The sequence below is a fragment of the Danio aesculapii genome, chromosome 8 (genome assembly GCF_903798145.1).
Source record: "Danio aesculapii chromosome 8, fDanAes4.1, whole genome shotgun sequence".
NCBI classification, from domain to species: Eukaryota; Metazoa; Chordata; class Actinopteri; order Cypriniformes; family Danionidae; genus Danio; species Danio aesculapii.
In genome coordinates, this window is record NC_079442.1 from 27,233,434 (window position 1) to 27,250,367 (window position 16,934).

General features: G+C 37.1%; 1 protein-coding gene across 1 annotated transcript; it reads right to left on the reverse strand.

Moving 5' to 3' along the window:
• Positions 1-2,557: 2,557 nt before the first annotated feature.
• ifrd2 (interferon-related developmental regulator 2) lies at positions 2,558-16,295 on the reverse strand. Its single transcript, XM_056463526.1, is given in 15 exon segments — positions 2,558-3,204; positions 3,402-3,494; positions 4,394-4,411; positions 4,414-4,524; positions 4,660-4,794; positions 5,835-5,942; position 7,155; positions 7,442-7,620; positions 8,145-8,198; positions 8,280-8,437; positions 9,396-9,520; positions 9,612-9,693; positions 9,797-9,910; positions 12,827-12,886; positions 15,884-16,295. Coding segments are annotated over 15 exon segments (1,368 nt in total). The 5' UTR covers positions 15,933-16,295; the 3' UTR covers positions 2,558-3,123.
• Positions 16,296-16,934: the final 639 nt, after the last annotated feature.

Consider the following 16,934-nt stretch of genomic DNA (forward strand, 5'->3'; position numbering starts at 1 on the left):
TGAAACTGAAGAACTCGGGGGAGAAAAGAAACTAATGTCTTTATTAGAGACAGGTTTTTTCAATGCTTAATGTTTCAAGTAAAAACCTATCCAGCTATGGGGAAAAGTATGAGGACCGCTTGAAAATTTTCAGGTTTCAATTCAGCTTACACTTCGTAGTTATGCCATTTAAGTAAAATATAAGTTTTTGCTTTCATCTGTAAAACTACTGATGGCATTCTTCCACAATCTGAAATGAAAATGTTATACAGTATAAGCCTTTTGTTTATTTTCAGGTACATTTTCTAGATTTGTTTTCTAAACTTAACATAATAAATCATGAATCTACTATTGGTTGAAATAACATGATTTTTAGGACAGAAATAATTTGTTATTTTAATTTGATCAACAAATACAGTAAATATCTTATATATAATCTTCATATATAACTTATTAATGTTCATACATCAAAATGTTAATAAAGGACTGCTAATTTATACATATATATAATTTAGAACAAAGCAACAGCAAGAAGGTCGCTGGTTCGCGCTCGGTCAGGTGGCATTTCTGTGTGGAGTTTGCATGTTCTCCTCGTGTTCACTTGGGTTTCGCTCAGGTTTCCCCACAGTCCAAAGACATGTGGTATAGGTGAATTGAATAAGCTAAATTGGCCGTAGTGTATGTATGTGAATGAGAGTCTATGGGTGTTTCCCAGTGCTGGGTTGCAGCTGGAAGGGCCTCCATTGCATAAAACATATGCTGGATAAGTTGGCGGTTCATTCCGCTGTGGCGACCCCAGATTAATAAAGGGACTGAGCCGAAAAGAAAATGAAATGAATGAATGAAAAAAACATTTTAGATATTATATATTAACATTTAACATTAATCCAAACCCAGTTTTTCATAAATACAGAGAAACACAATTTTCTAATTTTTCCATAAATGTATACAACACCACACAACACACACACACACCACACACACACCACACACACTACATACATATATATATATATATACACACTTTAAAGTCTTTTATTTCTCACATACACTTACCTTTGTGTCTGTTATTGCTCTCTTCTGTGACCCTGTAATGTTTGACACATTTGCTCTTGATGGTGGGGTTTGAACTACTCAGGCCCACAGAACGGACAGTGCTACCAGGAACAGCAATCTTCACATCTTCCCGGAGAGTTGGATTGCTCGTCTCCACGCAAATAGTTTTGTTGAAGCTATGCAATATAAAGGAACAAACTTCAACTGTAACGTGGCTCCTGGTGAAACCTCAACTCTCTACGATTTCTCTACTCTCTATAATCTCTTTAATTGGATTTTGAATTCCAACGTTAAACTCATTTGTCTGCACCTAACTCTGCATTTAAAACATTAACAAGTGGCCAGGTCCAACAAACAATATGTTCAAAGGTGGTTTAATATCAAGTATCTGGATCCAGTTAAAGAATATAAACTTTGACATGCATTCATTAATCTCTGATCCACTGCCGGACTCCTCCAGCCAAGGCCGATTGTCAGGTCTGAAGCTGATCGCGTCTCGTCCCATCAAACACTCATTCATCAGCAGCCCTTTTGACGCGTACTGTTAAAATGTCACGTCCCTTATGACCACAATGACAGGTTATAGATCTAACATTGTTATTAGAAAGTAGAAACTGCATAATTACCTCTGTATGTTGACTTGTATGGCTGAACATTTTGGGCAAACTTGTATGAGGCCGATTTGTTTGGTTTAAACACCGCGAGAAGCCATGAGAGCGGACGTATCGAGGATGCCTTTTCAAATAAAAAGTCAGAAGAAAAGTCTCACCATACAAATAAGTCACAAGACAATCTCGACATGACATTAACAGTAGTTTCAATTTAAGGGGACAAATAAACGAACGAACAATTAGACGAACTGACTGGACTAAAACAATAGATTTTAATTACTGAATTTGTTATGAAATTTGGCAGCATGGCGGCACAGTGGGTGGCGCTGTCACCTCACAGCAAGATCACTGGTTCAAGCCAAGGCCTGGGTCAGTTGGCATTTCTGTGTGGAGTCTGCATGTTCTCCCCGTGTTGGTGTGGGTTCCTCCTCAAGTCTAAAGACATGTGGTATAGGTAAATTGAACAAGATAAATTGCCCGTAGAGTATGAGGGTGTATGGATGTTTCGAACTACTGGGTTGCAGCTGAAAGTGCATCCGCTGTGAAAAAAACATATGCTGTAAAAGGTCATGGAGGTTTATTCCACTGTGGCGACCCAGATTAATAAAGTGACAAAAATAAATTAATGAATGGATGTAATGAAATTTACAAAATAGATTACTTTTATTCTGCATGTCCATTTGTCTTGCTCAAATAATAAGAATAAAAACTTCCAACACCGTGAAGGATTATTACATAATTATTTCATGTTTTCTCTTTCAAAACCTTGTTTTTTTTAAATACAGTACTTTTCACCTTAAAGAAAAGTCATGACAAGGTGGTTTAGGAAATTTCATAAAGAAATTCAAACAATACCAAATGTTGAAGCATGATCTTAAAAGCAGAAATTAGCAAAGGATTGTGGGTCAGGAAGAAGGAACTTAGCTACTGGGAACCAATAAAACGCACACTTTCAGCAGATGAGCAGAGTTATGATGTAAAACATGGTTGCTTTAAGTGGCAGTGAAGGAGGTTTTAACAAAACTGCTTAAACCAACCTGCAGTCTGAGATGCCTTTTCATTTGCTTGCATCATCACTTGTGCCATCAGTAGAGTCCAGTTATAAAAATGCATATAGAAAAACTACAAAGATTTCATTTTTCTTGGCCTCGTTCTTTGTTGCAGAGCTGTAAAAAGTTTATATTTCTGTGATAAAAATTCCATTTTCCCCCAAAAACCTTACAAGAGGCTGTTATAAAGATTGAATATTTTATGTCTGTTTAATTGTAGGATTCCTAGCTTTCACACACTGTGATGTTAAATAAAAACACAACACCGCATACACACACACACATGCACACGCTCAGCCTCACACACACTCAGGCAGACACATACGTCCATGGTCAAGTCTCTGGCTTGGCAGTTAATCAAACTATATTTTCAAGTGAGCCGAGGGGATTAAGGATGTAGTGTTTCTCTCAGTGTGTAATCTTCATCCTCACATCACATCAGCACGTTTGTCCCTCACTTTGTTCCTTAATTTAGTCCGAGCTTTGAATGCAGCAGAGTTGAACAGATGCTGTTAAGAGACAAATCACAGTTACGATAAGATGAACACAGATGTTAAATTCATGAATAAAGTGTGTGTTCTTGGCAGACACACACATAAAATAAACCATGAAAGATGAATTCATTCTGTTAATTTCACTTTGTAATGTCAGAATCACTGCTTGGCTCATTACGTTTACAGATGACAAGGATTTTATATAAGATTACCCTCTCGGTGCGAGAGATCTTGCTGGCCTTGACAGATGCATCCATGATGAGAGGAGGTCCAAGGCCAAAAATATCCCTCAGCAGAGGATTAAACTACAGAAACAGAAATAAAACACTCTTTATAACAAACACTACTAAAGTAAAGCATGTCAACCAAGGGGACTTTATAGAGACTGACTCCAAATTATGGATGGCCAGAAGCTGTTTTAAATATTGGCATCAGGGGTTAATTAGACATCTTTAACTAATCAGTTTGAGCTCTGTGCGTTCACATGAAAATCGGCGAAAAGTGGCGCAGCTCATCTTTGCCAATGTGGGCGAGGAGAGTTGAAATCAAGTTCAACTCTATGGTAATAAGCTATGACGGGGACAACCAATCGGAATGTTGAAGTCCACCGCTTGAGAAGACTCCAGAGAACAAAGTCCTGTGAACTTTGGTTCGACCACAGTTTTCCCCAAGAGTTTGATTATTGCGGTAGCTGGATTTTAATTATTTACGTGTCCCTGTTTGTTTACACTGTTATACATTTTTGAAAAAGCGGTAAAATCGCATGTTGACTATACGACAGTACAAAACAATATTGCTACTTCAGAATATTTCATACATATCGACATACTGGACAGGTGGAGCAAAGCCAAGCCACACGCAACAACTTGATCTTCCCTTGTACATTCTAAAATTTTCCTGCTAGAAAGCACTTTTTTGTGTAGGGAATGTAACTGATTTGCTGCAAACGGCCACTTTAAATACAAGATCAATTAAGTCAATTTTTATGGCTATCGTTGGCGGCACTGTGAAGGCAGACAGTGATGAGGCAGGGCAGCCAGAGCGAACTTTGAAGCTCTTGCCTGCAATGATGTGAACGCACAGTAAGCCAGATTCTTTATATTACTTCAGCTGTCGCACAGATGTCATCCACTGACAGTGGCAGAAAGTACACCTTTGTTTGGAAGCGTGTTGTCAACAGTAATCTGCAACTGGTTCTCCTCACCTGTAGGTGGTGTCTTGACTTCCAGACTCGAGCACCTCCTTGAAGGCGTCATAAATCCTACGGCGCATCCAGCCATCAATATAGATGACCTCAATCCCAAACTGAATCTTCTCATCTGTGAAATCTTCATTCTGAAAGATAAATAAATATTTTTATAATAATAATAATAACAATAACTTTCCAACTTTTGCCAAAGTATACAATCTTGCTTTAAAATGTATTTTTTGGTAACTGAATGATCAGCATGGATGCAGTTTTCCTTTTACCTCAATGTAGTGCAGGACCTCTCTGAAGATAGAGCGCTGTTTCCTACGGTCGTTTTTAGCACGATGTTTGTTTCCATCAGTCGCCAGACTCTTCAGACTATCGCACAATGCGTCGCACTCCTCATACTCGAATTCCTGAAACACAACACATACACAGTCAACATGCTAAAAGAGTCCTGACACCCAAACTTTAACAACAAGACAATAAGTACCCATTACTAGGCTGGGCGATTAATTGAAATTGTATCAAAAATGGCAATTTGAACATCCGCGATTTCTAAATCGCCTAACAGCAGGATTTTTTGCATGCTCCTGTCCCGACTGAAACTTCTCCCGCAGTATGCTGTTTGAACCAATCATAATGCAGCGTACTTGGAGTGCAAGAACAGGAGACTGAGCTTAATGACAAATAGCCTGCATAAACAGAGATGATAAGTTCAGCACAGGAGGTGTTGATGCCCAAAAAACTCAACATCTGTGGTGTGAGAATATTTTGCATACAGGAAGGCTGACGTATCACAGAACCAGGTAATTTATAAGACCTGTCAGTCACGTATCATGCCTAAAAGCATGTGCAAAGTGTAAGGTGCGTTGCTTCCTTTAGCATTTTCAACATGCTTGGCTTGATGTTTTCAAACGTGTGTGCCTGAAGTTCAATGCTCCCATATGCCTCCATTGAAAATGATGAACTTGTGTGCACAAAAAACACAATATATGACAGCACCTCATTTCACTAAGAGGTCTGTGATTTATGCACAGCAAAAAATAAAATAAAAAAATCTGTTGACACGTAGAAAAGTACCGCAACAGATGTGGTCAAGCAGAACATCAGGAGACTTGAGTTTGACACCCACACACACACAGTAGCCTATTTATTTGTTTTGCTATAGGTCTGTTCTACAGACATTTAATTACACAACACAAAAGACAATTTGTTACAACCTTTACTAAGTGATTAAAATCGAATCGCAATATTGTTCAAGAAAATCGTGGTAGGTTTCTTTTGCCCATATCGCACAGCCCTATCTATTACTACCAATAAGAGCAGAGACAGTATTTAATCAGCTTTTAATGTATTGATGTCTACTTATTGTGGTGCGTGCTCCTGATGGTGTTCTTTTATATGGTGACCACTAAACAGAATGAAACACAGACTGCCCATGCTTTATACAAACCTGATCGATGTCCCGGCCCAGTTCATACAGCAGAGCGATGGTCTCGTCCCACAGCATCCTGAAGTTTACCTCACTGCTTTCTAAACATGCATGCAGACGGGCAAGTGGCTGGACACAGACAAAGACAAAGATCATATTACAGTCCTTGTTTGTCTATGTGCATTCTATCTGGGTGTTGTCATATCACTTTTGTTAAAAGAGTTACATAAAACACAAAGAGTACACAAACACATTATCGTTTAATCTTCAATATTCATCCAAACCGGATTATTGATGAGCTTTGGATTGTGATCCTGCAACCCAACATTTCACATGAAATACAATTATTACTAAAAGAAAACCTGACGCACAGAAAAGCCAGCAAACCATGCAAGTCCACCTTTCAACTCTGATTGGTGGCTTTTTTGACCATTTGAGAATGTAAAGTGCATCCGCAAAGTATTCATAGCGCTTCACTTTTTCCACATTTCTTTGTTACAGCCTTATTGCAAAATGGATTAAATTCATTTATTTCCTCAAAATTCTGTCACAATACCCCATAATGACAATGTGAATAAAGATTTTTTTTTAATTGTTGCAAATTATAAAAAAAAAAAAACCTGATAAATCCCATGTACATAAGTATTCACAGCCTTTGATCAATACTTTGTTGATGCACCTTTGGCAGCAATTACAGCTTCAAGTCTTTTGAATATGATGCCACAAACTTGGCACACCTGTCTTTAGAAATTTTTGCCCATTTTGCAGTACCTCTCAAGCTCTATCAGGTTGAATGGGAACAGCCATTTTTAGATCTCTCCAGAGATGTTCAATAGGATTTAGATCTGGGCTCTGGTTGGGCCACTCAAGGACATTCACAGAGTTGTTGTGAAGCCACTCCATTGATATTTTGGCGGTGTGCTTTGGGTCATTGTACTGCTGGAGGAATAACCGTCTCCCCAGTCTGAGAGTCACGAGCACTCTGAAGCAGGTTTTCATTCAGGATGTCTCTGTACATTGCTGCATTCATCTTTCCCTCTATCCTGACTAGTCTTCCAGTTCCTGCTGCTGAAAAACATCCCCACAGCATGATGCTGCCACCACCATGCTTCACTGTAGGGATGGTATTCGCCTGGTGATGAGCGGTGCCTGGTTTTTTCCCAAATGTAACGTCTGGCATTCACTCCAAAGTGTCGATTTAGTCTCATCAGACCAGAGAATTTTGTTTTCTTATGGTCTGAGAGTTCTTCAGATGCCTTTGATCAGTGATCAGTGGAAACAGAATGTACCTGAGCTTAATTTAGAAGCTTCACGGAAAAGGAGCTGTGAATACTTATGTACACTTTGATTTTTCAGGTTTTTTATTTTTAATAAATTTGCAAAAAAATTTCAGAAAATCTTTTTTCACATTGTCATTATGGGTATTGGTGTGTAGAAATGTAAAGAAATAAATGAATTTAATCCATTTTGGAATAAGGCTGTAACCAAAAAATGTGTAAAAAGTGAAGCGCTTTGAATACTTTTCCGATGCAAAACACAGTTTTTCATTACAAGCTGGTGCATTGTATTTTCTTGTCATGGCATTTAAGCTTACTAAATAAAGAGTCTATGCACAGATGTATACTCACTGATTGAGAATGGTGTTGATGCGCGACGCAGGACAGAGGGTGCAGAGCAGAGCCCAAGCCTGTAGGGCAGCGCTGTGGAGAGCAGGGGTCCCGGCTTTGACAGAGGGCAGAGAGCCATCGCCTAGAGGATACGCACCCACAAACACACTCTCCAAGTGTCCAAGAGATTTCAGCAGATCCTGACAAAGACAGATGATAGTAGGTCAAATATGCAAATCTATAAATATTTATAAATGGAGCTGTGCAATATGACAATATCTGCTGGACGGACAAAATGAAGTCTGTCGTTTCATATTATACTTGTTTATTTTGTGACACTTTGTAATACTTCTTTATCATATGAGCACAATATTACACACCCTTACAGGGATACAAAAAGACACATGAATAACCTCATTATGAGAAAGTTGCAAACTTAAAAGTACATGGTTTACATTTTGCAATTATTTTAGTGATTGTATTTTACGTTGGACCATTATTCATTAATTTTTGAAAGTGTTTTATATATTTATTTTATTTATTTCTACATTTTAATCAAACATTTGCCCAAAAGTTTCTAAATGACATGAAATATTATCACACAGTAAATTACCAAGTATATATTGTGGTTTATATGTATTCAAATATATCAATTGATTAATTTACAGTAACGGTTCTATATCATATCGCTCAGCCCTATTCATTTTATAAGAGCAGTTCTTACCTCTGCATCATCTGAGGCAGACACATAGCAGCACATACCTAGAGCCCGAGCACACTGAGGAAAAAAATTTGAGAATTAAAAAAACAATTACGTTTTAGAAGCCAGTGTAAACACATCACTGAATGCATCACTCACACTCTGACGTGCCGCCAGGCTGGCACAGCTGTCAATCAGAATAGTGCTGAGGACAGGGCGGAGCATCTTGAAGCCTTCCTCGCCTTCGACTCCGCCCCCAAGCTGCACACACAACAGAGCGAAAACTGTAGCAGCGGCAGCCTGCTCCTCTCCTCCACCTACAGAGAAGGACATTTTACTGAACAATTCAACAGTTCATTTGTGTAAAGGAACCCACAGATACATGTACAATAACAACACACCAGTACTACAGAGGATTTTACATTGGATATAATTATGATGAAAATAAATACAGTTAATTTCTAACTGACCTCTTAAAGAGGACCTCGCTTTTTCATGATTATGCTTTTATCTTATGAATACAGGATGGGTACAGTCAAAGGAACTTTTAATATGACAGGAGTTATAAGACTATGTGACTATGTTTTCATGAATATGACTACAATGACTTAAAACCCTATTTTGAATGGTGGTGGTGTGGAGAGACGTGAAGAGAGATTGTAAGAAATTGTGAAGCGCTTTGGGTGTATGGCCATACACAATAAATGCGTTAGGGTAAGGGTGTCCCAATTTTTTTAGCTTGAAGTTCTAGGGCTAAGGGGACAGGATAGATACCCCTTTAAATAAAGAATTTTCAGGACCACACTCGAAACCAAGGGGTAAGAAAATTACCCAGAGTACACCAGCTACAACAGCAGCAATGCTGCATACGGAAGTAAGATGCAGCACAAATTAGTATTTTTTTGTCATTATTACGAATTTTTACAACAAACAAGTACATGTTTTAATATATGTATTGTGGCGTTCGTTTTTTTACCGTCATGCTTATAAAAAAAAAAAAAAAACAGCTAAAAAAAATTAAATACAAAAAAATAAAAAATAAATACAAAAAAAAAAAAAACGCTAAATTTTTAACGCTAATAATATGCCAAAACAATCTGAATTTGAAGAGTTAATTTAAATTATTGACAATATTAATTTAATAAATCAGAATTTTTTATGCTGTTAAAAATTGTTTTGAACTTGAATTTCTTGAACATCTGAAATTTAAGGCAACTGAATTTTGGCATATTATTCGCTCCATACACAAGAATAATAAAAAATTCATAATCCCACCTTTCTTCAAGCTCCTCTCTAGACAGTCACTGATGGTGTAACGTCTCTCTAACAGGAACTCATACAGAACCCTAGAGGAAAACGCCAAGCGCAGACTTTCTAATGCAGCCAGGCGGGTCTTGGCACTGAAACACACACACACACAAAAAATGAAATGGTTGAAAATATTATGTGGTTTTCTTCAACTCTGTCAACTGTTTCGGGTTAATATAATACCTTTTGTCCATAAGATTGTCGATGCATTGCTTCAGTTTGTCTTCTGTTTCTTCCTGAGCAGTTTGTTCATCAACCACCTCACCTGCACAGCACAGTTTGTGAATTTGTATACTTTTACACCAATTGCAATAGACGTTTGATTCAATTTTTTTTTTTCGATTTCTGCAATTGAAGTTCTTGTGTACCTGCACCCTCTTCTATAACTGACGCACTTTCACTGGCACTGCTATAGTGACTGAGAACATCAGATGCCAAATCATCATCACTCACACCAGTCTCGCCTCTCGCCCCATTCCTCCCTAAAACAGACAGAAAGAGACCAGATGAAGAGATGAACAACACAGTCTAATATTGTAAATAATTGACAGGCGAAAGACTGTTAGTCATAGTTAGGCAAATATATGGATGTGTCAGAGTAATAATGTGTGTTTAATCTGTCCACAAACTCATGTATCTAATACCTGTTTATATCTGCCATCTGATTCACTTCAGTGCAAAAGAAAACAAACATCCCTGGAGAACTGCAAAACCAGTCTGTGCCCTTCAGTTTATTAATCTACAGTGTCTCCACTCGACTTTACATTGAACTTTAACAATGGAAGTAACACCCAATTGCTTCAACTCTCATATATACATAATATATATCTCCACACACACTATACAAACTCACATCCCAGAAACAACCTCTGATTTAGGTTAAAGTGCAATGTGGCCTTCTGCAAACAAACATAATGGGCCACCTGTTAACCCCAGGGCACCAGTAGACCTTTAGTTAATAACATGAATGGGTTAAAGCAAGATGAGGATTTGTAGAGAGCATGTTTAATTATTTACTAAAATGGAGTGAATCACCTTTATCATTAAATCCATGCAGGCAAGTGGAGAAATATCCACTGGGACTCTATAATCCTCTTAAAATCAATCACTGATCCTCTCTGGACCATGAATCTAGAGAATCAGATCTCTTTAATGATCAGGCTAATCTCTTAAAAGGTAGGTCATGCAGTTCAAACTCTTGAAAAGACTCAGTCAAACCACTTCATGTGTTATTTGGAATTCATTATGATCTTACTTGATAAGTTTGATTTCGTTAGGAGGATTTTGGTAAGAAGATTATTCATTTGTAGTTTTTCTCTGCCTAATGTATAATCAAATTTTTTGGGTCTGTAAGAATTGTTGATTTTGTACCAAGACTGCAGCTCTTTGATGACCACAAATACAACACAAACAATGATGCAAAATAACACCCCAATTAAAAGAGATTTTATGTTATTAAGAAATTCTGAAGGGGTCTGGAAATTATCTGGAAAACAAACTTTTCAAAAATTTTAATCTTTTGACTTAGCGGTCAATATACTTTGAAATATCTTGAACTATATGGAATATATATCAGGGCTCGACAATAAGGACTGACCGATGTCCCGGGGCCAGCATGCAAGATGCTTGGTATAGTAGACAGGATCGTTACTGTGCTGCCTTGTCAGTAAAGTTTAATTTGGCTGCAACTGTTTGTCAACTACAAAATTGTAAAATACAGTCTTGGGTGCCTTCAACGCTGGACCTTTGTTTTGTAACCGGTCTCATTTGCCCGGTTAGTGTGGTTTGTTTCAAATCAATCGGTCCAAGATCGCCTAAATGGGTTGGTCTCAGCTCGATTAAAACGAACTCTGGAGTGGATCAATTGTAGTGAGAAAGCAAAACGATCCAACAAACTAATGAACCAGGCTATATCACAGAGTATTATGGTTGTGGAATAGCCATATATAAAGCTACATTAAGAAAGAATTATATGTATGGCAAGATGTCATTCATACCAGCAAATGTGCATTTCATGTTGAATACGAAAGAGAAAGCATGCTGAAATATTAGAGTGCTGTTTATCCGTTAGAAAAATTGACAGAAATTACCATCTGATCATTTTTCCATATTTTAATCTTATATTTTGTATTAGGCCTATTGTTTTGTTCATTTCTGCACTGACATCTCGAAAAAAGATCAACTTTGATCTGCTTCGTGATCAGACTGCAGTTATATTTTACTGTATAGTGGGATGTATAATTTAATGTAGAAATTTTAATTGTTCTAATAATTTGATTTGGTGCTCAAAAAAAAAACTACACTTCCCTAATAAAGTTAAGTTTAGAAGTGCAACATAATTCTGTTTAGATATCATAAGTTTCTGTCTAGTCACTTGGTTAATTTCAAATGTTTTTAATTTAACTTCTAAAAGGCAGTATAAATAATAAGAATAAACAATTGTTTTGGAAATGTACACCCTTTCCTCCAGTCAACCTATTCACTGATATTGAGATATTAGAACAACACATTTACAATAAACATTTTAAAAGCCTCAAAATACTAAAATAGCCACATTAAAAAAAACACATGATCAATATGAATGTTACATCACAAAAGACTTTAAGAAAGCAGTTTAACTGTACTATTAAGACATGCATTAGCAAAAGAATGGATGTTGTGTGGAGGAGGAGTTTGGAATGGTTGGGATTTGATGGAAAAATGTATCTAAGACAATCCACAATGGCCTCCGACTTCGAAGAGTAATTTTGGTGTGAATAGGAACAATTATACAGCCGAATCAATCTTTTCACATTAGCTCCAAATCTCTCCAGAACTTTCCAGAGGCGTCATCACTTAGCCAAGCTGAACAGAGTAAACTTAGACGTGATTCCCAACCAGGGGTCCGTGGGCCCAGGGTGGGGTTTCAGTATTTAAATCCCACTATTGAAAAAAATGCAAATGATTTCCTTTGTCATCAGAGTCCTAGTGTCTCTATGATTCTTAAATAGGCAGAAACTGATGTATTTAACTGCCATTATAGAGAAGAAGTCATTGTTAAGGCTTTGAGAGACAACAACAGCCTCTAACGATGATAAATGACTTCTTAAGAGCTAAAAGGAACACGTTTCTGGTTTGGTCCCAATAACAAAGTTTTTGGCTTTCACTGATGGTGTGATGGCTGAACATCAGACCAAAAAAACAGAAGAAACACTGGTCTGCTGATTTCACAAGAAAGCAGAAATGACTAGTAAGACGCTTCTGGGGAATTTAGGTTCTTGAGTTATTGAAAGGCATTAGATAAATGAGATATGATGTAAAAAAAAAATACACATGAATGGATATTCACATGCAGCCTGTTGAAAATTAATGGGGTGAGTGAGGGGCATGAGGTCAGAATCAAGATCTCATCACGCTACCTGTACGTGACAGCGCAGTTTTTGACAACTGCAGCTGAAGCACTTCCTGTCGAAGTGAGCCTGATCACAGTGAACAAGAGGAAGAGACTGATTAAACAACTCACAGACCAGCAAAACATTTCATCTTTAACTGGAGAACAAAGCCAGTCCACATCAATAGAGCACTACAGTCATGTGTTGTGACATCAAAAACACGTGGCATATGATGGCATCAAACTTTCCTGTTGCAACAATCACTAAAGCTTTAATCATTATACATTATTAAATCATTATGACGATATTGACATAAGCTGCAAATAAAGGGTTATTTTAACAGGTAAAACAACAAAAACTGCATTTTTGTGTATCGCTTTATTGTAGTTAAATGTCGAGTAAACAAATGTTTTAAAAAGATTTTACTGAAAATGGACTGTAAAGGGCTACAATAAGGTATCTCTTAAGTTAATATCAGTTGATGCATTAATTTTTACATTTGTTATACATTTGTTGACTGGATGAATATTTTAATCCTCAAGTTTTATATGAGAATTGTGTCCTCAATCAGGTGAAAAGGACTGTAAACGATCCAACTCATTTTTTGTTTACACATTACGAACTGCTTCCAAAGTGTAGGTTAAACCGTTATAAGAAATCCTTTGTACCTGTATCAGTGGGTTTATTTAATAAGAGTCTATCTTAATTACCATTATAAATTTTGTAAATGTTGTATTTTGTATTGTTTTTATTGCATGTCTGCAGCAATATGGCGATGCCCATAACAAATTTCCTGTCAAGGATAATAAAGTTTTACTACTACTTCATTACTTTATTTTAATGTTTGGCACTTTTACTTTCATTCAGGAACATTTCATGCATGTCCCTCATGACAAACGAGATTTTGGATAAGAGTATTGGATAAGTAGTACAGCTGGAAGAGTGTAGTTTTAAATGGAATTTTATACCATACGCCGTATGGGGTAGGTATCTGTGGTTCTTCTCTGACACGGTAGATCATTCACGACGGTAATAGTTTGATTAAGGTGTTTACATATCTGTGCTGCACTTCAACATAGCGACTTAAAATTGGCATACTCCACACATCTTAATTCAATTTCTGTTTAGTTTATGACCTTAATCAGATTAAATGAATCAAAAATCACTGTTTACATGGTAAACTCTTAATCAGAGTACTGTCTTAATTGTATTAAAATCGGATTATCGGTGTCCACGTAAACATACTCACTTTTGGCATGAACTAAGAAATTAACACCAGCCAATAACAATTGATCACTGGCATTTTGAAATCCAGACAATAATTTCATCCATGTTCATTATCATGATTGTATTACAGAATAGTGGCACATGGCTATAAGACATAAGTTCCCACAAAATATCTTGAGTTCTACTTTTCCCTCATTTCATCAATGAAACAATATCTGTGGTCAGATGTATTCAAGTGTATTTATGTCACTACATACTGAACAAATATGCTTTAGAAATAAATATAACTGCTGGACAAGTTGTGTTTTCAAAACGATTGGGTTAAATTGACATTGTAGGTAGGAAAACTGTTGAAAAGCACGTATTCAAAATCTGAAAAGCTAATATAAAAACAGAAAAGCAATAAGGCAAGCAGTAGCAAATTAGGTTTTTGCATGTGAATGCAAACTTTGGAGAGCATCGATAAGGGTGCCGTCCTTTGTCCACTTACAAATAAACTCATGTGTGGTTAAACTGAAATATTAACGCAAAAGGGAACAAAGGCATCTAAACAAACTGGGTTTTGCATTGTTCCACATTTTCAGATTCAGACTCAAAATTGACAGTGTCAATGCTAAGTGAACCAGGATGAAATACACAATTTTCTCTCTCTTTTATGGTTCTAGCACTTCACCATAGTTTTCTGAGGTTTGACAACACAGCTGCAGATTACATGCTGCCAAAAAACAAGGGCTGAGGAACACAAAACGTGTACAGTCCATTTAAAAAAAGGTTTTGTGGGCATCTACTTTGAATTGGGGGCAATGATGGCAAAACTGCAATTTGTAAGCTCTGCACATCTAAAATGTGAAGAAATCTTAATTTAATCTACAAAACTGTGTTCATTTAAGCAAGTGTTTTTCTTTTTTATTAGGTTTTATTTAATATCTTTAAAAACGATGTAATTCGTCGTTATTACTTAAAGAAAATCCAGCAGAGTAGTTTAATAGACAACATAAGTTTGCAGCAGTCGCAAGGGGTACATTTTCAAAAGAAACCCATTTATGCCACGCTTGCATTACCGGCGGCGCCACGCTAGTATCGCCGTGCCCTGCTGGATCTGGTTTTACAGGAGCTGCACGTGCACAATGAATGCGCGCCGATACAGCACGTGATGAGGTTCTGCGAGAGAACTTAACAAAAACTCGCTGTAAACCAATAGTATCCTTCAGGCAAATTGTTGAATTTTTAATAGGAAACTTCTGAAACCTTACAGGTCGCGTGGGAGGACCGGGAAGGCCCTGCTTCGTGATACTTGAGCTAAATATACACAAGCAGGCATGAGCTTCACCTGTCAGGCTGCAGACTGAATAACCCTGACAGTCAATCACTTTGCTTCTATCCTTACAGCTGAGATAAAGGGCAAACACAGTTAATTATCAGGTATATATTGGTAATTGTTAAGTGTATGATGCAAGTAAGAACACTGTCACTTGGATTGAAGTTAAAATGTAAATAGTGCAAAATGGTTGCAGCTTGAAATGTAATAAATAACAACCCACAATGAGTTAGATATATGCTACATAACTTTAATATTTTATAAGTGAAATGAAAAGAGGGAGAAATTAAGATACTGAGTTTGCTGCTGGTCAATTTGTCATCCAAAACAAATATGGCATGTACCTCTTAGCTTATTTTAAATGCATTTTAAAGTGTTTAGAATAAATATGGCACAATTTGGTAAAGAGTGTGATTAAAAGAGAAACAGTTTTGTTCTTGTCATTAAGACATTTCCCAGGGGAAAACAATGCTACGGTAAGATATTTTCCGTGTGGTCAGTTTTTCTAACATTAGTGACAGTGGGAGCTGTAAACTCACCCTTACTCGAACTGTTCCCTCCGCGTTTCCCCTTTTTGTTTCGTGGCATTTTGACAGCTGCTCCAACACACCAACGTCTGAAGGAGACACGCTGTAAACGATGACCGATTTATCAACAGTCCCTACCGAGAAATCCCTCGCAGAATATCAAAAAAATACTGTGAGCTGTTCAGTTTGGCCCCCACGTTTGAGACACCATATGTAAGGTGCGCCTCGCACCGAAATCAAAATACTTATAGTTTCGTCTCAGTTTTAGTATGTATTATCTATGGTTGTCTCCGGGTAACCGATATCTAATGCCAGGTTGAGATGGTAAATGTTTTTGGAAATGTTTGGGACGGAGTATCGTGCACGTTGCTGCTCCAGATTCCACCATCTTCCCATCGGTAACGGCTTGCAGACCCGGCACGCTCCTCCTCTACGGCTCACACAACCGAATTGCATTGTGGGTAATGTAGTTACATACTAGGAATTCAGCTTGTGGCCTGTCCGACAGAGATAAAAATGACAACTACAAGTCCCATATCCATTCAGAAATGTTTGGATTGCACAGTCTGCAGAAAAAGTTATGCTTTAAGAACTTTTTTTCTGTTTAAAAACAATAAGGACGCTAACCATAATTGTTTGTGTACTTTTATATTTATGGTTTTATTGCTGCATGTAATTCTTACTGAGTGTGACAGTAACTTTTGGCACACGTGGCCATTAAACCCGCTCTTTAAAACAAGTTTAATAAAAACCTATGTTTTTATGTTAACTCAACATAAATGTTATACATTTTAGATATATAGGATAACAATAATCACTGCCTGTTTAGCCCAGTGTATACTATGCACGTATGGTTTATACAATCCACAACCCACAGTACAAACACATCTGCAGTCAGGGTAAAACTATATTGTTTACTGCTGCTTAATGTTAAATATACACCTATGGAAACAACTAGGTCATTTAGAATTTTTTCAGGATTTATAATTTGTAGTAGTAAAATGTCATTTTTATTGACAACATTTCTTCTTAATTGAAAATGTTGTAATTAAGAGCATAAATT